Raw genomic sequence first — 24,360 nt, forward strand, 5'->3', positions numbered from 1 at the left:
CAGCAGGTTCATAAGAGTCGTCAGGTTCATTTTGTTTCATAGAGTTACGTGGCTTAACCCTTGAGATACGGATCAAAAGGGGATGCCTGTCTATTTTATTGCAGTGGGAGTGGCTAAGGTCACCTTGGAAGGACCTTCCATCTCGGTTCTAATTGATCATCCGGTGACCCCTCTTTCCAGCTTTTGGTTAAAATCTGGTCTTCAGGGTTGATGCTAACAGTATTTTGTTGAGTCTCTTGACTGTCTGGTAGTATTTTATCCCCATAATCTCTTTACCGTATTTAATTGAGGAATTTTTTGAGGTCAGCATACCTTTTTCCTTCCAGACAGAGGCATAAGCATGGAGGATCAAGGAAACATGGTTGGGAGTTCCCGCTGTGGTGCAGCAGAATCTGTGGCATCTTGGGGACACAGGTTCGAACCCCTTCTCAGATTCTGCAAACTGCTTTTTGCCCATCGTCAGGCTTGTCAGTGGGGCTGCTGGAGGGTGGAGGGTGGAGGCCGAGGGGAAGCATGTGCTCCTTCTGTCTGCCGTCTCTGTTCAGCGATGTTGGCTTCAGCCTCCAGCTCCTTGAGGCACAAATGACACCCCACCAGCAGCAGCCAGGAAGCAGCCCCTTCTCAGGGGGTCTCAGCCCCAGTGTTCAGGGCTCTTCCAGCCTTTTCGGCCTGAAACCCTTAACGTTGTCCCTTTGCTCCCAACCCCCAAAGTGGCAGCTTCTCACTGTGGTTATTGGTTCTCTGTCACCTCAGTGCCCCCTGCTTGTTTTTCTTCTCACACTTGTGAACTGATGCCCAGTGTTCAATGATCCACATTAACTACCTACGGTTCAGTCAGGAAAACAGCCCACGAAGGACTCCCCGGCCGCCTTTTCTGCTCACGTTTCATCGGCCGGAAGTCGTCCCTCGGCCACTTCCTGCCTGGTGTGATGGGGGGGGTGGGGGGGGTGGGGAGTGCCCTGGAGGAGAACCAGGATTTGGTCAAGGACTATGTATTTTAGAATTTGAATTATGTGTTCCAGTAACTAGCACTGCATAACAGCATTTCTGACTACTTCGTGGCTTGAAACAACCATTTTATCCACTTGCGCTGATCAGGTATTGAGGGATGGCGCCTTTTGGCTCCGTGATGTCTGAGAACTCAGCTACAAACACCCAAAGGCTGGGAGACAGCTGGGCCGGGTATCATCCGAAAACTCATTCACCCACCCATCGGGCCTAGTCCCAGGCAATTTGAATACCAGGGCATCTGACCAGAGTGCCTGCATTCTTCTCCACTTTGTTTTTTAACTTACTCATCTCTCCTGTTCTTTCCAAATGAGCAAGTAGAAAGAAGGCTACTCTAATCTTTTTGCTACAGCTGCATAGTATTCCACTGCCTTGGGTATACGGTTTGTTCACCTAGTTTCCCGCCGTTGCTCATTTAGGTAATTGCCATTCTTTTGCTGTTACAAATAGGTCTGCAGTGAATAGTGTTGCCCAACATGTCACAGTGGGTGGTGATTAGATCTGTAGATAAATGTTTATCACTGGATTTGCCTCACCTGAGTATAAGCAATGTGTAATTTTCCTTCATCAGGACAGCACAGTTTAAGCTCCACCAGTAATGTGTCTTGTTTTTCTACAGTGTTACCAATATAGAGTGTAATCAAAGGTTTGCATTTTTGCCAGTGAGAATGAAAAACGGTTTTTCTGTTTTGTTTTGCATCTCTTCTGTGTGAGATTGAACATCTTATCATAGGTTCTAATTCTTTGTATTTCATTTTCTATGAACTGCCTGTTTGTGTTTTATTTTCTGTGAACTGCCTGTATCTTTTGCCTGTTTTTATATTGGGTTATTAGTCATTTCATCTCCATATTTCAGATGTTTCTCTGTATTAGAGAGATTAGATTGTGTCTCTTCTGAGATGTGAATGCAATTTTTTTTTTTTTTTGTCTTTTTGTCATTTCTTGAGCTGCTCCCATGGCATGTGGAGGTTCCCAGGCTAGGGGTCTAATCGGAGCTATAGCCGCTGGCCTACACCAGAGCCACAGCAACGCTGGATCCGAGCCGCGTCTGCAACCTACACCACAGCTCACGGCAACACCGGATCGTTAACCCACTGAGCAAGGGCAGGGACCGAACCTGCAACCTCATGGTTCCTAGTCGGATTCATTAACCACTGCGCCACGATGGGAACTCCTGAATGCAAATTTTTTTTTTCCTGGTTTGCTATTTGCTTTAACTTTTTTTTTTTTTTTTTTTTTTTTTTTTACTGTTATGTGGAAGTTTTTTGTCTTTTTAGGACCGGACTGGTGGTATATAGAGGTTCCTAGGCTAGGGGTCCAACTGAAGCTGTAGCCACCAGCCTACACCACAGCCACAGCAATGTGGGATTTGAGCTGCGTCTGTGACCTGCACCACAGCTCATGGCAACTCCAGATCCGTAACCCACTGAGCAAGGCCAGGGATCAAACCTGTGTCCTCATGGATGCTAGTCGGGTTCCTTAACCACTGAGCCAGAAACTCCTAGACTTTTGGTTTTGTTTTATTTATTTTTTTTATGGCATTAAAATGATCCATCTACCCTTTTGTGGCTTCTGTATTTTGAGCCATGATTAGAATGGCCATCACCATGCCAGTATTAGGAAGAAACTTCTCCACATCTTCTAGTTTATTTAGTTTCATTGTTCACATGTAAATGTTTGATTCGTTTGCAATTCATCCTGGTGTAAGGTGTGTGAGATATGGATCCAACTTTAATTTCTAGGTGGTTATCCAGTTGTACCAATATCGTTAATTGCACTATTTTTACTCCACTGACTTGAGGTGCCTGCTTCATCAAGTACTGAATTCCTCTATGTACTTGGGATTACAAGCTTTCTCTTCTGTTCTTTTAATTTTTTTGTGCTAGCATTATGTTATTGAGGCTTTATAAATTAGTGCAGCTAAGTTTTCTCTCATTTTTGTTTTTCAGGGACTTTCTATTTTTCCCAAATAAATGGCAGTATTATACTTATTTACTTACAATGGATTTGTAGTATCAAAATTTGGTGCCCTGTATTTTTTTTAAATTGGACATATTGACATAAACTGTGTACTTTCTGGAAACATGTGTAGGTCCCTGAACCCTCTGCAGTATTACACTCTTCACCCCTCTGAAGTCATTTTGAGCTGGATTGACTTTTTTTTTTTTTTTTTTTTTTTTTTTCGGTCTTTTTTGTAGGGCTGCACCCAAGGCATATGGAGGTTTCCAGGCTAGGGGTTGAATCGGAGCCATAGCTGCTGGCCTACGCCACAGCCACAGCAACTCGGGATCTGAGCCGCATCTATGACCTACACCACAGCTCACGGCAATGCTGGATCCTTAACCCACTAAGAGAGGCCAGGGATCGAACCTGGATCCTATGGATATTAGTTGGGTTTGTTACCGCTGAGCCATGACAGGAACTCCTGAACTGGATTTATAATGAATAGGCGCCAAGTTTGTCATAGCATGACTGGATACTGGACTTGATGCTGGTTTCAGTCATCTGAATCAAATCCAGAGAATCATAAATTAATTCTATTCGTATTAGTACTTGAAACCTAATACACGAATCTTCAAGTGTTTTTTTAGGTTGCTTCTCAGAATATAGGCTAGAATAGGTTATGAGGAAAAATGTCCTATGCTATCATACATGAACATTCTTACTGCATAGCTGCTGTCATTGGTAAACTGTGAAATTATAAAACATAATTTCTGCTCCAAGACCATTGGGTTGTCCTAGAAATAGCGTCAAAGAGGGCTGACAGCTTAGGCTGGGGCAGGCCACATCACCACACGTCTACCAGGGGCTTCCATGAGATTCAGCTGTAAACCAGGCACAACCCACGAACTCAAAGGAGTGGGGGCACCCAGGGAGGTCCAGGAAATTTGGAAAGGAAGGGAGAAGTTGGTCTGTGTCCTTAGAAACATGGACTTAATGACTAGATCAATTTATTTTATTGACTTCATGATGTTTAGGATTCTCTAGTCTTGTGCTATCTGTATATCGGTCTTTAGGTAGTGCCTTTCAGAAACAAAGGTGAAATTCACATAAAAATTAACCATTTTAAAGTGAGCATTTCAGTGGCTTTTAGTACATTCAGTGTTGTGCAGCCACCACCTACCTCTATCAAAGGGACCCATCAAGGTCCCAAACGTTTCCCAAGTAAAACCCCAGACACATTAGGCAATGACTCCCCATTTCCTCCTCCCTCCAGCTCCTGGCAACCATTCATCTTTTCTGTCTTTAGAGATTTACCTAGTCTAGGTATTTCCTGTGACTAAAATAGCACAATACCTGACCTGCTATGCCTGCATTCTTTCACCTAGCATATTTATGAGCTTCATCTACATCGTAGCTATTTTGCTTTTTGAACACCGTTAGCTTTGTCTCTTTTGCAGGTGAATGAATATATTTAAGGGAGTGGGTTATGCCTAGGGCAGGGAATCAAAATGGGAACTCATTGGAGTTCCCGTTGTGGCTCAAGTGTTTAACGAATTTGACTAGGAACCATGAGGTTGCGGGTTCGGTCCCTGCCCTTGCTCAGTGGGTTAAGGATCCGGTGTTGCCGTGAGCTGTGGTGTAGGTTGCAGACGCGGCTCGGATCCCGCATTGCTGTGGCTCTGGTGTAGGCCGGCGGCTACAGCTCCGATTCGACCCCTAGCCTGGGAACCTCCATGTGCCACGGGAGTGGCCCTAGAAAAGGCAAAAAGACAAAAAAAAAAAAAAGGGAATCCATCATTGGATGAAATTTTAGAGGAAGGAAACTAGAGCTTCAGGTTTGGTCTGATATCTGATAAGGTTCTACCAGATTCTCTGACTTCTTTCTGTTCAATCTTTAGGGGGCTATGGGATGTTGTGGAAGTGGGGAAATGTTTAGCACAATGCCTGCCATTCAGGAAGTACTTAAACAATGCTGTCATAAATGCAATATTAAAGTCAGTTATCACTTCGATTTCCTCCTTAGAATTCAGGACTTGTCCGGGAGACAGGAGAGGATAGTGGTTAATGTGGGGGCATTAGACCAATCGCATAGACTCAAATCTCAGCTCCTTCTTTTACTAGCCATGTGATCTTTGGCAGAAGCTTGTTCTGCTTCAGTTTATACTTAATAGAGCAACTAAGATTATATGAGATAAAAAAGGAAAAGCCCTGAGCACAGTACCTAGAACATACTGACTGGTCAACAGATGCTATTATGATTTGAATGAGCCACGTGGATTTAAAATCTATCCAGTTTTGAAACTTTTCTCTTGGCAAATTTCCCATAGCATCTTGGTTATTATGTAAAATGGGAAACAGTCCTTATATAGCATCTAAATATTTGAATGCACCACTTTGGGCACTGAAGGTTTGAAGACCACAACTATTAAAATCTTAGTTTTTCTGTCAACTTCCCCTTTAAGAGTATTAGGAAGAAAGTAAGGCACGAATGAATGTATACTCTCAAGAGCACATAGGTAATCCTAAAGCTGTATATGAAAAATGGAGTATTTTAAAAGCTTTTAAATATGAGGCATGATTATCACCTGTGTTGATGGTAGGTGGTTAGATTGTAGGATGACAGGTTTTAGATTTTGTGGCCCAATTTCCTTTTACAGTCTGCCTATAAGTGAGCCACCATACTCAGGGGATCCTCCTGCAAAGCATCTGTTCAGGATGGTGAGAAGGTACTTGTGTTAGAAACCAAGCCACACAGTGCTCAAGCACAATGTGTGACATTTCCTATTTCCAATCTATAATGAAAAAAATGAGGTGACCTGTAACACTGCAAATCAGTATCATATTCTTCTCAGGGATGGCCTCCAACTCAGCTGCTTCCATGGAGTGATGCTTCTACATCTGAAATATCTCCTCTTGCTCAGCCTAACATTATAAGATTTATTGTGGTGCCTGCCCGTGTGGCAATTAGAGGTCAACTTGGATTTTACGAAGCGCTGCACCCCTGGATGAGGTCTTAACCGATAGGGGATAAGCAAGGGGGAATGTTGAACTTTCTGGCGGAGAGCAGACCTCCTGGGGGCAGATCGCGGGGCCAGTAACAGGAAGGTTCTGGGCCCCTGTAGGTGGGAGAAAGAGGGTACTTAGGTGAAGAATGCAGGCCAGGTGAGGTCAGTGGGAAGTTTCTCTCAGACCCAGCCTTATTCATTAGATAGCTTGTTTCCTTTATACATTGGTGAACTGCACAAAGGTCACTAGGATGAAACTTGACCTTCTTGAATATGGATCCTCTCTTAATGTTGAAGATTTAAATATTTTGGGAAAATTGTGGTAAGCCACTTCCAAGAGGGGAGACGTTAACATTTCATTTCCCAAAAGAGGCAGCAAATAATCTTTATGAATACAATAAACATCTCAAAAAGAATGATACAACTTTTATTTTCCATGGATTTTAAAGATACTTTGCTACACAGTTTATGTACTTTTATGAGATTATATATTTTTTCATCTGTATGAAGTTCAACCTTATACAATTTTTAAAGTGATATGTTTGGTAGTGTATCTATAATCTTTAAAAAGTTTAGAGTTTTTGGAATGTACAGTATATGAGGTAAAATCAAGATTACATTAAAAATTGTTTTCTCTGCTGCACTAATTTTGCAGTGAGGCTCAAATGGCAAGTACACTATTAAATGACATTTACTATCAAAAATAGGAGTTCATTTGATTTACTATGAAAAACATAAGCCACTGTAACTGCCACAGTGACACATTTTACCATTTTAGACATTCAACTATATAGAAATCTCTGGGCTATTACACTCAAACTCATTTGTACTGCCAAATGTGGCGCTTTTAAGAAGTTTCTAGAAAACAATCTCAATCACTGTTGTTTTGGGGGAAATTATCAGCCTATACATAAGAGATTAAATTTAAATAAAAATGTAAACATACAGTATTTTATAGTGACAGATCATTCTTAACACTTGGGAAGGCCAAGTTTATCCATTTCTTTTTTTGAACAAAGGTTAATGTTTTTCTACAGCACAGATCAACTGATGTAAAACAATTACAATATATGTCCATTCTAATATAAGAGAAAGTCTTCAGAGATCTTCAAAGCACAAAACATGTCCTTTTCTCAAAGACTGACAGAAGTGCTTAGTAATCACTACAATGCTAGGCCTCAGCAACTAAAAATTAGTGATTCACTATCCTAAAATTCAAATAATAAATTAAAAAGGCTAGTTACAAGTGTTTTACAGATAACAGATGTGATAGAACAAGAATTTTAGATAGTTTCACTACAAACTGTATTATTACTGGCAGTCATGGACATCTATGCAAGATGTACAATGTGATACTCGACAAAATTCAGTCTGATCATCCAATAACTCACAAATGCAAGCTCACAAAACATTAATGAATTATGCAATTGCAAAGTGCTCTAATGCAACATTAACCACATGCAATCAACAACTGGAACAGTATCCAAAGAGACATTACATTAAACATTAGTTTTTCAAGAAAGAAAGCAGCTTGAAGTTTACTGGTGCAAATTAATTTTGTCTTCAGATTTGGTGCCCCAAACAAAAAGGTTAGGTTTGATTATGAATTCTGATGGTGATGGCAGTAGTTATGGAAGAAGCAGCAAAACTTACAGGAGTTCTTCAAAATTAGCCTATACTAGATAGAAGGAATGAGAGAGAGTGTGTGTATCTATTTCTACACTTGGTATATATAAAGCCGTGTATGTATGTGCATGCCCATATACACATACATAGAGTTCAAAGGCTCACAAAACCAAATTAAATAGATCTGAAATTCAGAATTGATATGATTACTTTAAAAAAGTAACTATCTAAAAGCCCTCTTTACTTTTCCATGTTCTCAAGACCTGAACATGTGTTTTTTGAGTAAACATTAAAATGTTTTTAGGCCAAGTAAACTGTCTGTGCTTTCTTTAAGTGACTTATCTGTGAATTCATGAATTATACTTGTAATGAAGAACTCCACATTTATCAAACAAGAAGCTTCTTTTTTCCATGCATATTCTTTCATCCAGTTTTCGTTTGCTAAGCCCCTCCAGTTATTCATCATAATCCTGCTTACCAAATAATTAAGACAAATGAGGAGGTAGAAATATAGCACTAGATTGCTTTCACAGCATCATACTTTAACATTTTTATATAGCATGTTAGTGTAAATTTTAATCATTCTGAATTTTTCACTAGGTAATAATCTTTAAAACAAACAGGTCAGGTTGTCATTGTTACACTCATGCTGACTGGTCAAAATATCAATTATATATTCTTGCCTCTTAGAAAGTTTCACAAGAAGGCATAAAAAAAAAAAAGAAAAAAAAAAAAAGAAAAAACGAAAAGAAAAAAAAAGAAAAAGAAAAAAAGAGAGCCCCAACCAAAAACCCCAAAATTGCTAATTCTGTGGCTTGCATTCTAATAAGGTGCCAGCCTCTACCTAACAATATAAGCATTGAAAATGGCAAAAATGATGAACTATAGTCTCAATGCCAGTGCTAAATGTCACTGTTTTTGTAAAAGCAATACAGAAATAATTTTAGTACATGACAAAATAAAATGTAATACAGTATTAAAAATAAAGTTGTATTTTCACTTGATTACAAAGTACTGAATGATAAAGGCAATCAAAATGGAAAAGAAAGCAAACAGCACGAGGATGACGGCTGCACACTGCTCGTCACTGAGTGCCCGCCGGGTCCTCGTGCTTTCCACAGTGTCTCTGCTGGTGCTGGCTGGTGGCTCAGTCCTCTGAGAGATGAAGAGCACTGTCGTGCTGTAGGGACCTACAAGGTCCTGATGCCCCACAGGGTCTTGGCACTGGCGAATGGCACACACACGGAAACGATATTCACAGTTCAGCTGAAGGCTTGAATACCGGAATGCAGAGTCGGGACCTTTGTAAATCTGACAGACATTAGAAAAAGAATCACATATGAAGGCTGAGCAGAAAAGCTATATGAAATCATTCTATGAAAGGAGCAACAGCACCTAATCTAGCTTTCCCATTATATATGATTTTGTATAACTGGTTTCTGTAAAACTTCAAACAGATCTGTTCAAATAAATGAACAAGGGGAACTCTCTAGGTGTCTATGATAAACCATTTTTATAAACTTTAAAAGAAGAGGTGCTGAGTGTAAAGTGAAATGCAGGAATTCCCATTGTGGCTCAATGGGTTAGGAACCCGACTAGTATCCACAAGGATGTGGGTTTGATCCCTGGCCTTGCTCAGTGGGTTAAGGATCTGGTGTTGCCATGAGCTGTGGTGTAGGTGGCAGATGTGGCTCGGATCCCTTGTTGCTGTGACTGTGGTGTAGGGAACCCTTAGCCTGGGAACTTCCATATGATGCAACCGCAGCCCTAAAAGGCAAAAAAAAAAAAAAAAAAAAAGGTTCTTTGCAATTTTTCTACTGCGCTGGGGGTCAGGGCCCCTGACCCTTGCGGTGTTCAAAGGTCAACTGTAATCGTTATGGCAAATGACAAGGCATATGATGTCATATAATTTAGCACATATGATCACACAATGTGATCCTTAACTTATGAAATAATTAATATATTTCTAGTGATCAATACATGAAGAGAAAAACCCTTAAAAATGAAATGTAGACAAATAACCGCATACTTTTGTTTTTTACCATTCTTCCCCTCTCTTTTTGCTGAGGGAGTTGTATGTGAACTTGGAGCTCTTGGAGCAGTTCTCACATTTATTGCGCTTAAGCAGAACTTAAAAAGATAACGACCAGAATTGTGGGCCCACTCTCAGACATTCAGGTTCACTACGTCTGCAGGGTACTCTAAGGAACAACTGTTTTTGAGCATCTTAAGTTCAGAAGTTTAAGAAAGGAAGAAGTTGTAGTGAATCCAAGAGGCCATGGTCCTAGCACCCATTCTCCTGTGTAGCCCAGAGTACCGTGATTTTGGATGGGGGGTCAAGTTGTCTTTCATGAAGCCTGTGTACTAGAGGCCGGCCTCACTCTTAACTCCAGGGGTGGGTCCTGGTTGGCTTAAGTTCTGGCACAGAAATTGTTTCAGGGATGCCTTTGTAACCCAAGTGCTGTCTTTTCTCCGAATGTGAATGAGGAAGAGTTAGTTCCCCGTGGCAGGCACTGAACACGGAGAGAAATCATACCCCAGACGACTTCTTAAGCTCCTGGGTCCACCTGCCTACCTACAGACTTCTTTCTCCCTAAGAGGATTTATTCTTAATTGTTTATAAGGCAGCTTGAATTAGTTTTCTTGCTACTTGTAACATTAATGAGCTCGGACACAAAAGTTGTCTTAGGCACAGATTTCGAGATGGGCTTGATCTGCTTTGAAGGTGGTTCTACTGTCCCCCAATACTTTCACGTCACCTTGTTACACCATATGAAATGCTGTTTCAGTTAAAACACTTGCTTTTAAAAATGTACATACTTCTGGGAGAGTTAAAAAGGCAGCAGACACTTGACTTTTGACAGGAATTTTCCCAAGTAAACAGTCAATAAGGTCAGTTAGACTATGCATCTGGGAATTATGATGTATGTGGGAGAAGGGGGCAAGAGTCAGAGGAAGAGTGTAATTTTAGAGAACAGAGCCGAGCCTTGGTTAGGTGCTATAGAGTGGGGCACAGAGCAGCAAGAAGGCAGCAAGGGCTTGGTCAAAGCTACTGACTGATCAAGGAGGAGAAAATAAAGGGAAGAATGTAAAGAAATCCATGTTTCTAAGTTTGCCCCAGGGTCGTAAGCACTGGTTGCTGCCAGGTTAATTTGCTTCCAGTTCCCCAAATCAGCAACACTATAGGTTAAAGAGGTCTTTATAGGATATCTTATAAAACTCAACCACCAAAGTACAGATGGAAAAAAAAAATCCATTTCTTTTTATCAAGTAGGTTTCATCTTTATTATGACATTTTATTTGGTTACATAAAATGTCACGATTATTATTAGACTTAAGCGAGCAGAAATTTTATAAACAACTTTTTTTTTCTCTTAAGGAAGAAGGCATTCAATCTTTTGCCATTAAGTACAATGTTAATTGTAGGTTTTTTTTTCCCCCTCCTCTCTCCAACACACTTGTCATTTCTTTTTTTTTTTTTTTTTTTTGCTTTTTAGGACCGAACCCACGGCACATGGAAGTTCCCAGACTAGGGGTTGAATCGGAGCCACAATTGCTGTCCGATGCCACAGCCACAACAAAATGGGATCTGACCTGCATCTGCAACCTACACCACAGCTCCCAGCAACTCTGGATCCCCGATCCACCAAGTGAGCCAGGGATCGAACCCGCGTCCTCATGGATACTAGTCAGATTCATTTCCACTGCACCACAACGGGAACTCCTTAAACTTTTTTGAAATCAGAATAACTTACTAATAATGTAGCCCCTCTCAAATCTTTGTATGTAGTATTTAATACACGTGTGTTGAATATCAAGTAAACTTCAAGTAAAATATTAAATACCATGAATGAGATTGAACTTAAAAAAAAAAAATGACCATCATGGAGTGCCTGCTGGGGCACAATGGGACCAGGGCGTCTCTGGAGTGCTGGGACGCAGGTTCCATGCCCAGCCGGCATGGTGGGTCAAGGATGTGGTGTTGCCACAGTGTGGCTCAGATCTGATTCCTGGCCCAGGATCTCCATATGCCACAGGGCCAGCTAAGTACAGAAAAAAAAAAAAGACCACTGAAACTTTGGGGATGTAACTTGCTAATAAACTGCTAAAATTTTATCAACATTTAAGAGGTCTAGATGAGAGGAAGTTCTAAGGGAAGCAGTATTTTAAGTTTTATAATATGCTTACAATCAAAAGAATGATAAATAGAGTTAATTTAGTTTTTAAGTTAGAATTAGCACTGCTGTTTCACATACTGATATGTTTATTAAAATTCATATACTATTTAAATCCGGGGTCCCTATTTCCTTTAAACATGTAATACAATTACATTTTCTTTAATATTAATTTTGCTTCTTCCTTGGAAGGAAACCTGCTTATCTGTAAATTATATTCGAATCTAATTATTATGTCAATGTGCAGATGGCTTAATAAAGAAAAATAATCACATGCCAAATTTAATCTGACTCGTTGGGGCTTTCTGTAATTTTGATTAAGAAATTATACTTCCATATTTAGCAAAACTGAAAGAAAAAAATTATACCTGTATTAAAAAGTATTCTATTATTAATAGTTATAACAGCACAAGAGTGAAATAAAATAGGTGAATTATTTTTCTAGTGGGAAAAGAAAATACAAGATACTAAAATGAAAACAACATGTTTTAAAGCCCTCAAAATCAAGATGGGTGACAGCAAAAAGGGAGAAAGAGATGAAATGCATAGAGAAATAAGGCTCCTGAGTGGCATTAAAAACTTTTTTTAGGGCTGCACCTGTGGCATATGGATGTTCCCAGGCCAGGGCTGAATTGGAGCTGGAGCTGCTGGCCTACACCACAGCCACAGCAAGGCCAGATCCGAGCCACATCTGCAACCTATACCACAACTCACAGCAATGCCGGATCCTTAACCCTCTTAGTGAGGCCAGGGATCGTCGAACCTGTGTCCTCAAGGATGCTAGTCAGATTTGTTTCTGCTGAGCCATGACGGGAATTCCTAAAAACTTTATCAAAGCTAAAATGAACATTGTCAGTTTGCTACTTCAACAGCTATTCACCTTCTACTGGGAACCTATCTTAGAAATTTCTCAGCTAGGAAGGTGATACTTGCTCTAGGCTTCCATAATAATTTTGTCTGTTGTCATATTTACAACATTGCAATATAACTATGACTACTACTACTATAAAAGCCTCTCCAATGGTCTCTCTGCTTCTGTCCTAGTCTCACTCTAGTTATAATGACCTTGTGTCTCATTGTGTGACTATTCAGGTTAAAATCCTTACTGACTTCTCACTTTATTTATTTTTGTCTTTTTGCCTTTTCTAGGGCCACTTCCCTCGGCATATGGAGGTTCCCAGGCTAGGGGTCGAATCCAAGCTGTAGACGCCAGCCTATGCCAGAGCCACAGCAACACCAGATCTGAGCCGCATCTGCCACCTACACCATAGCTCACAGCAACGCTGGATTCTTAACCCACTGAGCAAGGCCAGGGATCGAACCCGAAACCTCAAGGTTCCTAGTCGGATTCATTAACCACTGCTTCATGATGGGAACTCCAACTTCTCACTTTAAATGGAGTGAAAATTCAGAGTATGGCCTATAATGCTCTATGCGATCCCTGCCACTCAGAGACCCTCTTTCATTAATTCCCTGGCTTCATCTACGATTCCTCCCCTTGCTCACACTGCCCCAGCCATACTGGCCTTTTTGTTGTCCATTAAATTTAACAAGTGTGCTCTTGCCTCAGGGCCTTTGCACCTCCTGTTCTCTTTCTGGAACACACTTCTCCCCAGATTCACTTCCTCTGGGTCTTGTTCCAGTGTCACCTGCTGCACTGTATGAAAGAGCAACAGCTGTCCCTCACCCTAGTACTCCCAATCCTTTTATTCAGTTTCTTCTCCATTGTGCTTATCACTATCAACATGTGATGTGTTTATTTGCTTTTAGTATTTCTTTTTCTGAAAGAATGCAAGCTGCACAGAGGCAAGGACTTTCTGTTCAGTGTTGTATCCTAAGTGCCTGGCACAGAGCTCAATAAATACTTGTCAAATGAATGAATACTCTGTTTAAGTGCAGTTCACACCCAAAAGATTTTTGAATCCCAATATACTGACTGTGTAGTTACTTATCTTTGGAACACAGTAAGCACTGAACAAATGCTTCTGAAATAGGAAGATAAGGGTAGTCAAATTTTGCATTGAAAATACTTTTTTTTAAAAATGAAAAAGGTAAAAAAAACTATGTATCTATAGAATTATGTCTTGGTACATACCTGTTTGAATTCTGAATCTTTTCCCACCATAACTTGAAGACTGTAAATAACTGGATCACCTTTCATAGGCTGTAAACACTCCCATGTAATTTCACAAGTATGATCATTTACTTTCTCTATTTTGGGGGCTGAAGAGAATAAATATAAATCAAATCTGTTCTACTTGATTTTTAACTCGACATATCATAGATACTGTTTAATCAAAATCAACAGACTTTAAAACACAATTGTAAACTTGAAATAAATATCAGTGAGTCTTTGAAATTTGCAGAGAAGTGATCAATGCCTCATTCTTACTATCTCCAGGCCATTTAACCTATAAGTGCTACAATGGGCGGACTGATTAAAAGATCAGTCAAAATAAGCACTCTTTTTCACTAAGCTAGAAAGCCAATAATAGTTCTAAAAAGTCTTTTTATGATAGTTCAAAGAGCATAACTAGAACATGAAATTTATAGCTGAAGAAATCTAAGAAAATGAATTTAAAAATACCCTGAGCTGCCTGACCACACATGACTGCCTCACTAAGTAGTGGGGTACAAAGGCGTTAACATCAGCAATCTTCTTAAGGCTAAGAGACTGGAAACCAGAGTTAGAGAAGAGGAAAATAACTTAATGAAATCCATCAACATTATCAGAAAGACTATTTAAGAAAAGTCTTGCTAGTGATGGATCCGCTTGAGAAATGATACATTTAGGTATATGATCCAGGACACTGTATTAGAAGTCTTTGTGATTTGTCCTCCGAGGGTAAGGAATTTTAGTTTGTTTGGCTAAATGCAAAAAATGCAATACTTGCCAAGGTCATTTTAAAATAAGAACCCTACTGAAATGAATTTTAAGATATATGTACGTACAAGTAAGTGTATGTGTATGTAAATTTGATTTAAAAATTCAAGTTAACTAAGTACTCACGTTTTGCTAAACAAATGACCTAGCTCTCTTCCTGAAATCCAAATGAATGAAACTCAAAACAACCAGAAATGTGATTTTTTTTCTTTAAGTAACAAGAAAGGAAATGGCAATGGCAAATAAATCTGTTAGAAAACCAGCCTTTCTATTCAATTTAGTATTTTTAGGTTAGATTCTTAAAAAGATCAGTGACAAAAACAGCACTTATCTGATTATCAATGTGTCAGATAAAACAGCTTTTAATGAAACTCCCAGTAGGTAGGCTTGTCTTTATAATTTCCTTCTTTTAATTTAAATGTTGGACACATATTGGGTGATACATTTTAATAATACAAGAAGTATTTTATGAAAGTATTTTAAAATTAATTTATTATTAAAGAAAATAACTTGAGAATGTGTAACTTACCTTTCAAGGCAGCGGGGACAGATTTTGGAGTAGTGAAAATATATTCTTGGGAGAGAGGACCTTCCCCTGCTTCATTACAAGCTTGAATACAGAATTTATAGGATGTTGACTCATTAAGTCTTTGTACTTTGTATGTATGACATGGACCTCTGTACAAGGACACAAACCTAAAATGGAAATGGCGCTTATGAAAAATAAACCTTGACTACCTTATGAAAAATGTTAAAAAACTACTAAAAAAGTACAGTTTAGATAACATTATTTACGAGTAATAGTTACTCCTAGAACTTAATGCCAGGAATGGTTTGTCACTCAATAAATTTGTGTTTTTTCATCAGATGATGAAAATCCAATAATTAGTAAATTTTCCAATTTGTCATAGTTTCCTGAAAATGTATAATCAGGCTAAATTTTATATCCAACCATAGCAACTGTTTCTTTTCAGAAACAACAGCATTGTTTCTGATTATTGTCTTTTAATGTTTACATTTTATAAGGTACTCAGAACATCACAATTTTCATTATAAATTATTTCTAATTAGAGTCATAGGCATACAACTCATCACATAAAAAAGAGAATTCCCTTTGCCAGGCACAATTTTAATTTATTTGAAGTTTTCTTAAGATTTATATAACAGGGAGTTCCCGTCGTGGCGCAGTGGTTAACGAATCTGACTAGGAACCATGAGGTTGCGGGTTCGGTCCCTGCCCTTGCTCAGTGGGTTAAGGATCCGGCGTTGCCGTGAGCTGTGGTGTAGGTTGCAGACGCAGCTCGGATCAAACGTTGCTGTGGCTCTGGCGGAGGCCGGTGGCTATAGCTCCGATTGGACCCCTAGCCTGGGAACCTCCATATGCCACGGGAGTGGCCCAAGAAATAGCAAAAAGACAAAAAAAAAAAAAATTTATATAACAGTATAATATATAATTGCCCATAAATTATCCACTTGAACTATTTGATGGAAAGTTTAACATCATATATATTATCCAAAAGCTGAATGTTCTCTAATACTGTGACTGGCTGTTTGAAAAACTTTTGGAAATTGAGGAATGCATACTCATATAGTCCTAATAGTCTGAAAACTATAGTTATATTAAAAAGGAAGAAAAGAGCTCCTGTTGTGGCGCAGTGGAAAGGAATTTAACTAGTATCCATGAGGATGTGAGTCTGATCTCTGGCCTCGCTCAGTGGGTTGGGGACCTGGCGTTGCAGTGAGCTGCGGTGTAGGCCGCAGACTCAGCTCACATCTGGCATGGCTGTGGCTGTGGTGTAGACTCCAGCTGCAGCTCTGATTTGACCCCTAGCCTGGGAACTTCGATATGTCGCAGGTGTAGCCTTAAAAGGCAAAAGAAAAAAAAAATTATTTCTGGCTGACATATTTAAAATGACCAATAAATGAATAAATGAAAAAAAAAACATAGGTGTTGAATCAATGCTGCAGCTACCGGCTTGTGCCACAGCCACATGGGATCTGAGCCGTGTCTGCGACCTACACCACAGTTCACGGCAATGCTACATACTTAACCTACTAAGTGAGTCGGGATCAAACCCGCATCCTCATGGATACTAGTCAGGTTTGTTTCTGCTGAGCCACAATGGAAACTCTGAAAAAAAGAAGAAATATTTCATCTCTCAGAGAAACAGTATTTCCAAGAAGCAGTAACTGGATAAGCCTTGCCTTTTGAATCTCCTATAAGTATTTATATTTCAATGACAGGAAAAAAAAAAAAAAAACAGTGGTAAAACAACTGTTGAATAAAGCTGAACAATGACAAAACCTGTGGTCAGGAATAGCTCAAGTAGCATTCTGACACTATCCCACAGCAAGTGTAAAGAGCTGTGAAAAGTCAAAGGGAAGAAACTAAAGATATTAAATTATTAAATTAATACAGTAAGTTTACAGTATCATAAAGGGTTTTTTGTCTTTTCTAGGGCCACACCCATGGCATATGGAGGATCCTGGGCTAGGGGTCTAATTGGAGCTGTAGCCGCCGGCCTACACCAGAGCCACAGCAACGCCAGATCCGAGCTGCACCTTCAGCCTACATCACAGCTCATGGCAATGCCAGATCCTTAACCCACTGATCGAGGCCAGGGATCAAACCTGCAACCTCGTGTTTCCTAGTTGGATTCGTTATCATAAAAGGTTTTAATTTGCTTTCCACAAAGGCCACTAGCCACATCCCATGCCCCACAACAATTCTCTAGACGCTAAGTATTAATTATACTTGAAGTTCTATAATAGAATATAGACTATAATATACTATATTTAGTGAATCTTTCTTATAATTATCACACTAAATTATAATTTATTCTATTATTATAATCTATATTTAATAGAATCTTGTTCTATTATCTTTCAACCAGACACCTATTAAACCTGTTTCCAGTAAGCCTTCTTGTACTACCCCAAACGTAAATGCTAGAAAGGGATTAAAAAACTTAAAATAATTCACCTAACAATAACCACATATATTAAAGATAAATGGCTATACCAAAAACCTGTGGCAAGGCGAAGAACTTCCTTCTAGAGATAGGGCTACAAATAATACATAAGATTATGCTAAGAACAGAGGCTAACACTTGTAAGAGGCTCAAGTTTCAGGAAATGATCAATACTGTTGACTTTGTGTAGTGCTCTTACTGTTGATAGGGTATATTTATTCCGTACGCTATTTTAAATGTAAGTACTTCTGATACGGAGTACAAGCACCTCGGATATTCCATTATTGAATAGTTGGCTAAAATACAAACCAACACAAAAAACAAAGCAACTTTGGAAAAAACTGTCACTAGTGGTACTCTGAATCTATCAGATATACAAATTATCTCTATTAAACGGAGTGCAAAGTAAAAAAAGGATATATGGCATTATCTATTTTGGATATAATGTCAATAAACTGCCCCAGGTTGGAACTTGTATAATTTATACTACAATTTTATTGAGTAACACTGTAATTCAAATGAATGATTTGGTGAGATACAATATGGCATGGATGCAATGGAACTGTAAAGGATGGCAGCACAGAAAAGACCCGGAGAAGCAAGGGGATTTGACTAGTTATTCTGAGAGTCTACCTACGATCTGATGGTAAGGAAGTGAACTATTGGATTTACCTAGTGTGTAGGCCTGCAAGCGTGTGGAGGAGGGTGAGACATAATCTCTGCCCTCAGGTATAGCAAAGGTCTCAGGCCCGTCAATCACTTATGGTAAAAACTGCCTCTTACTGGAAATAAGCACTGAAAAGTTTATTTTGTAGCAAAGATTTTTTTTTTTTTTTCAAGCTTGAAGGTAAATGGGTTAAAGATGAGAGCCAAAAAATAGCTCACCTGTTTTTCTTTCTTGTATTCTCCTCATAAATATAGATAGGAAGTCTTTTTGTTTTTAATTTTTATTAAATTTTTTAAAATTCAAGTATAGCTGATTGACAGTGTTGTGCCAATTTTTGCTGTACGGCAGAGTGACCCAATTATATATATATACACACACATTCTTTTTTTGCTTTTTAGGGCTGCACCTGTGGCATATCAAGGTTCCCAGGTAGGGGTTGAATCAGAGCTGCAGACGCTGGCCTACACCACAGCCACAGCAATGCAGGATCCAAGCCATGCCTACGACTTGTACCACAGCTCACGGCAATGCCAGATCCTTAAACCACTGAGCAAGGTCAGGGATCAAACCCACGTCCTCATGGACACTACTTGGGTTCATAACCCGCTAAGCCACAATAGGAACTCTTTTTTTTTTTTTTTTTTGGTCTTTTTGCCTTTTCTGGCACCACACCTACGGCATATGGAGGTTCCCAGGCTAGGGGTCTAATTGGAGCTGTAGCCGCTGGCCTACCCACAGCCACAGCAATGTAGGATCTGAGCCGTGTCTGCAACCTACACCACAGCTCACTGCAACGCCGGATCCTTAACCCACTGAGCAAGGCCAGGGATCAAACCTGCAATCTCATGGTTCCTAGTCGGATTTGTTAACCATTGCGCCGCGATGAGAACTCCCTAACTCTATTTTTGAAAACTTAATTAACTTCTACTGTTAAAAAATTTCTATACTTAATTTCGACACCTAAGAAACTGTATAAAGAAGCAATGAGAAACACCTACCTTCCATTCTTATCTTCCATCTGAAGGTGGTACTGAACAGAATCTGTAGACAATGTCTTTGGGGTTCCCTCTCCCCATTTCAGTTTAAGGTTCTGGTGGCTGAAGGCAACACATTCCAGACGAGGAGGATCAGGAGGAAGGGGTTTAGTTTTTAATTTTATCATGTGGCTAAAAGGACCAGCTCCAAGGCCATTCAAGGCTTGAATTCGTATTCTAAGTGCCACATTTAAAAAAAAAAGAAAAAAGTAGTTTAGTTTGTGATTATTCTGCTTAAAGTGTGTCTCTGGTCTAGGCAAAAGTCAGCATTTTTATTTCTGCGTACCTGTATGTTGTATCTGGTTGCAAATTGTCTATAATATAGCTTGTAACCTTTCCCACTGTCAAGGGCTGTTTATCTCCAAAGTCTATGCTGTAGGCAAGGATTTCTGAACCATGATCACAAGGCTTTCCCCAGCTTATTGCAAGGCATGTTGAAGGTGAATAACTGGGATTTTCTATATCATCATCACTTATTTCTTGAAGACAAGTCACAATAGCAGGAACTGATGGTGGAGTCACACAGGCTACTACTTCACTGAAAGGGCCTGCACCCACAGTACTCAGAGCCTACGAAAGAACAGGACCCGTAAGTTAAAGATATGACCATGAAATGCTCACAAAACACACGACTCCAGAGAGAGTAAGTGATAAGGCCCTGAGGGCCTTTACCTGGACTCTGCAATAATAGGTAGTTGCTGGTGAAAGTCCTTTTAATTCATAACTGAGACCAGGCCCACAGTAACATATCTGCATACTTCCTTCGACTCCTCCCCATTCCAATCGATATTCAGTGACATCAGTTCCATTACTCAAAGGGACCTTTCAATTAAGAAAAGGATAAAAAGGCTGTAAGTCTTGACACCAATTAAAGGGCTTTGGGGCAAGAATGCTCCTTACTTGAGCATATAAAAAACTGGACTGTTTTGGATTTTAAAAAATGTTCAAAATTAACTTTTCCATATTACATTTTTATTCATTAAGGCCACCTGGATTTAGGATTTGTCAAAAAATAGAACTATTTACAATTAGAGGTAAATATATGACTGAAACACTTTTAGAAAGAGTATTTTACGGTAAATATACTTCAAAATAATTCTATTAAGTGATATAAAATGTTAAAATCATACAAGGACATTTTCTTTGTTAAATTTCAAAGGAAACGGAAAATGTAATTAGCGTTATTATTACTATATGCAATAAATACACTGGAGATAATAAACATAAGAGAAATAGTATTATACTTACTCTTATGAATGTTTTTTTCTGAACATTAAGCTCACCAGTGGCTAAATATCTCAGTACTGAGACAAAGCCTTTGATAAAATACAAAGCACATCATGAACAAGAATCTAAATACTTGTAAATATACTTTATTTAAATGCTTTAAAGAGAAAAGAGAATTCACTTTTTACCAAGTGGATTTAACTAGGACTTACTCTTTATGTAATTTATGGAGACAAAATGAATAGTATCTTTTTATTTTATATAAACTATTCTAATCGCTTAAAGTAAATATAAGTCAAGGAATCACAATACCTCCCAATTCACTTGTGCACAAGTTGCAGATCTGCATGTCACTTGTGGGGGCTTGCACTGATCTGGTGGTCCAGGGGCTGTAGTAATATCACATTTTTCTGAAAACGGCCCAAACTAGAAAGACAAATATTAACCAGTGTTTGCATTTTTTACCTACCAATTACATAGCTCTCTATAAATATTCACAAATAATTAAATGCATCATCCTCCTTTAAGACTAAATTAGTCATAATAAAGTTCTAAAAGAAATCATGAAGTAAAGATTTACTAATGATCTTGGAAGTAAGCATGTGGGGTATTTTATTTTATTTTATTTATTTATTTATTTTTTTAAGTTGTGGGGTATTTTAAAGTTTCATTTATTCTACTTTATTTTCCTGTCCCTTGTTCCTTCGTGAATTAGTTTTTTAAGATTGGCAGAGCATTCAGGAATTAGGTGGAATAAATCAGAGGGAATTACCTGAGGAGTGAAGAAACGGATACCAATTAAAGGCATGAATGATGTGGGCATAAATTATATCTTAAAATTTAGAGTAACTCTATAAGGGTCTAAGATGTATATTCTTGAAATACAGACAACAAATATTTACTTAGGATTATTATTATTATTATTTTTTTGTCTTTTAGGGCCACACCCACGACATATGGAGGTTTCCAGGCTAGGGGTCCAAACAGAACTATAGCTGCCAGCCTACACCACAGCCATAGCAATGTGGGATCTGAGCCGCGTCTGTGACCTACACCACAGCTCATGGCAACACTGGACCCATAACCCACTGAGCAAGCCCAGGGATGTAACTCGAGTCCTCATGGATACTAGTCGGGTTCGCTAACCGCTGAGCCACGATGGGAACTCCTACTTAGGATTATTTTGACAAATTATCACAAACCTAAAAATATGAAGACACTAGTATTAAAGATGCTGTAGCAGTGTACTGCAGGCTTGTGGGGCTGACAAGATGAGGACTCCAGACAGGAGGAATGACTTATGTAAGGACTACCAACAAAGTATAAAATGAGACAAATGAGAAATTTAAAAATAAGTTTACAGATATAAATACTGAACTCAGTTGGAGAATGGGACATAAAACAGCCCAGTTTACTAAAATCTGAAGTAATGGGGAGAAGAGAGACTTGTCAGTTTAATTTTATGAAATTTTAATATAGAGTAGTTGAAAGAAACACAGTGCTACTCAAAGTAAGAAATTACTGCTTTGTCCTTAGAGACCTTTTAATTCAGAGAAATGAGTGGAAAGGACTTTGGCTCTGGAGTCTGACAAAATGCCTTATTTCCCACTATGTCTTAGTTTGTGTGACTGCTGGGTTACCTCAATGTATTTAGCTTTTCTGAGCCCCAGCTTCCTTAGCTATAAAATGGAGATATCACCTATTTTCGTCCATTTTATGGAGTTATACAAACCCACACAAAACCAGAAATGCTTAGAATAAGTTTTCCTTAGGCAAAAAATGAATCACAACTAGTTGCCAAATCAAAGTATATAACTAGCTTCAAAACACTTCAAGTGTTTCATCTTATGATCATGTTCTATTCTTAAATTTACTAGTAAACCTTATTAGTACTGCCTGAAAGGCAAACTTCAACTCAGCTGAAGGCCAAAAATGTCATATAAGTGGGTTTGAAAATACTGAAAGTCTATGGTATACACTGACTTGACTCTTATTTACCAACATAGGTTTATTAAAAACTACAAAACTTAATACAGCAAAATGGTCAAATAATGGGTGCAATGATGTACGTTACATGAAATACCACTGTGATTATAATTCAGTCAAGCTCAGTCTTCCTACCCCCATCTTGTTAGCTGCGCGCAGTCTGAAGCTGTATGTCTTTCCAGGAAGAAGGCTGCTCACTGTACATTCTACTTCAGAACCCTGGTAAACTTCCCTGGGTTCATCTCTTTCTACAGGAGACATTTCCACACCATAGCAAGAAATGGGTGATCCACCATCGACAAGAGGGGGTCCTAAAGGTGGAAAAGATTCATGAAATTAACAAGAGGAATATATTTAGTACTGACTTAATTATAATTTATTAACGAAATGAAAATTACCCCATCGTAACTGTATTTCTTTTGCTTTGGGTCTACCCTGTAATCTGGGAGGGAGGCATGGGCCCGGAGGCACAGCTGGAGTCTGCACAAGCAAAGATTCAGATACCTGCCAAAACAAAAGCAAAAACAACAAAAATGCCCCAAGCCAAATAATCAGACTGCTTTTATTAAGGAAAATAAGACAAACGCAAAGATTGCATCAATAATTTAAAAGTGTGTTTGATAATCAACAGAAAAGGAATAAAGTTTGGAATAAAATCAAACCACAATTAAATTAAAACTCAAATTTTATATAGACAAAGACATGTATTCTACTATATACAAAGAAAGTTAATACCAGAATAAAAATTCTTTCCTTCCTTTTGTAATTAAAAAAAAAAAAAAAAGACCCCTCCAACATAACCTAGTCAATATTATTTTAAATCACATCCAAGTGGATCTACAAATTTCTTCAAAGGATGTTTTAACATTTTGTAAATGCTGTTTGCTGTTTTCAGGAGGTTAGGACTATTTCGTCTACTTGATATTTTTAACCAAAACACCAATTTATTTATTTATTTTAAAAAAACTTTCCTTCTTCCTTTCACCCTAAAAATAATTTAAAAATCAGGTTAAGTTTTTCCAAGTATTTGGTACCTTGCCAGGTATTTGGCATTACTTTTAGTTTCTATGCTATTAAAAAAAATCTTTTAGTTTTATTTTAAAAGACATTCTCTTAAAAACAATGACAAACTGAAGGCCATATTCATTATCTGCACTGTATTAAGACTTTATACTTAACATTTTTTCCAAGCAAATAAAATATTTGGTCATCATCTTATTCAGAAAGGTATTCACATAAAAATGCTATAATGCTATATGAGAGAAACAGGACTTTTTTAAATTTTTAATTTGATTTTTAAAATTTTTTTTGGTCTTTTTGCCTTTTCTAGGGCTGCACCTGCGGCATGTGGAGGTTCCCAGGCTAGGGGTCTAGTTGGAGCTGTAGCCACCAGCCTATGCCAGAGCCACAGCAGCTCGGGATCTGAGCCGCATCTGCGACCTACACCACAGCTCACGGCAACCCACTGAGCAAGGCCAGGGATCGAACCCGCAACCTCATGATTAGTAGTTGGATTCCTTAACCACTGTGCCACGATGAGAACTCCTAATTTTTATTTTTTTGGTGATGGGGGAGGGAAGCAGGGGCTTATTTTTTTAAAAATCTAGTAAGTTTTTTTTGGTCTTTTTAGGGCCACACCCATGGCATATGGAGGTTCCCAGGCTAGGGGTCGAATTAGAGCTGTAGCCGCTGACCTATGCCATAGCAATGTGGGTTCCACACCTCATCTAAGAACTATACCACAGCTCACGGCAATGCTGGATCCTTAATACACTGAGTGAGGTCAGGGATCGAACCTGCATCCTCAGGGATACTAATCAGATTCGTTTCCG

The 24,360-nt window shown here is 38.8% G+C and overlaps 1 protein-coding gene across 6 annotated transcripts in view; it reads right to left on the reverse strand.

Moving 5' to 3' along the window:
- FNDC3A (fibronectin type III domain containing 3A) overlaps window positions 6,366–24,360 on the reverse strand; it is a 193,463-nt gene continuing 175,468 nt past the window's right edge. For 3 of the 6 annotated variants that reach the window (XM_021065328.1, XM_021065329.1, XM_021065325.1), the window contains 9 exons: window positions 22,927–23,032; window positions 22,664–22,839; window positions 20,855–20,968; window positions 19,988–20,137; window positions 19,602–19,885; window positions 19,280–19,492; window positions 15,172–15,338; window positions 13,854–13,981; window positions 6,372–8,894 (listed from right to left, as the gene is read on the reverse strand). In XM_021065328.1, the coding sequence (XP_020920987.1) occupies window positions 8,580–8,894; window positions 13,854–13,981; window positions 15,172–15,338; window positions 19,280–19,492; window positions 19,602–19,885; window positions 19,988–20,137; window positions 20,855–20,968; window positions 22,664–22,839; window positions 22,927–23,032 (1,653 nt within the window). In that variant the 3' untranslated portion in view covers window positions 6,372–8,579. Of the gene's footprint in view, window positions 8,895–13,853; window positions 13,982–15,171; window positions 15,339–19,279; window positions 19,493–19,601; window positions 19,886–19,987; window positions 20,138–20,854; window positions 20,969–22,663; window positions 22,840–22,926; window positions 23,033–24,360 lie in introns of all 6 variants that reach the window. The other 3 variants (XM_021065326.1, XM_021065330.1, XM_021065327.1) reach the window with 2 other exon arrangements.

This window comes from Sus scrofa, chromosome 11 (assembly GCF_000003025.6).
Source record: "Sus scrofa isolate TJ Tabasco breed Duroc chromosome 11, Sscrofa11.1, whole genome shotgun sequence".
Taxonomy (NCBI): domain Eukaryota; kingdom Metazoa; phylum Chordata; class Mammalia; order Artiodactyla; family Suidae; genus Sus; species Sus scrofa.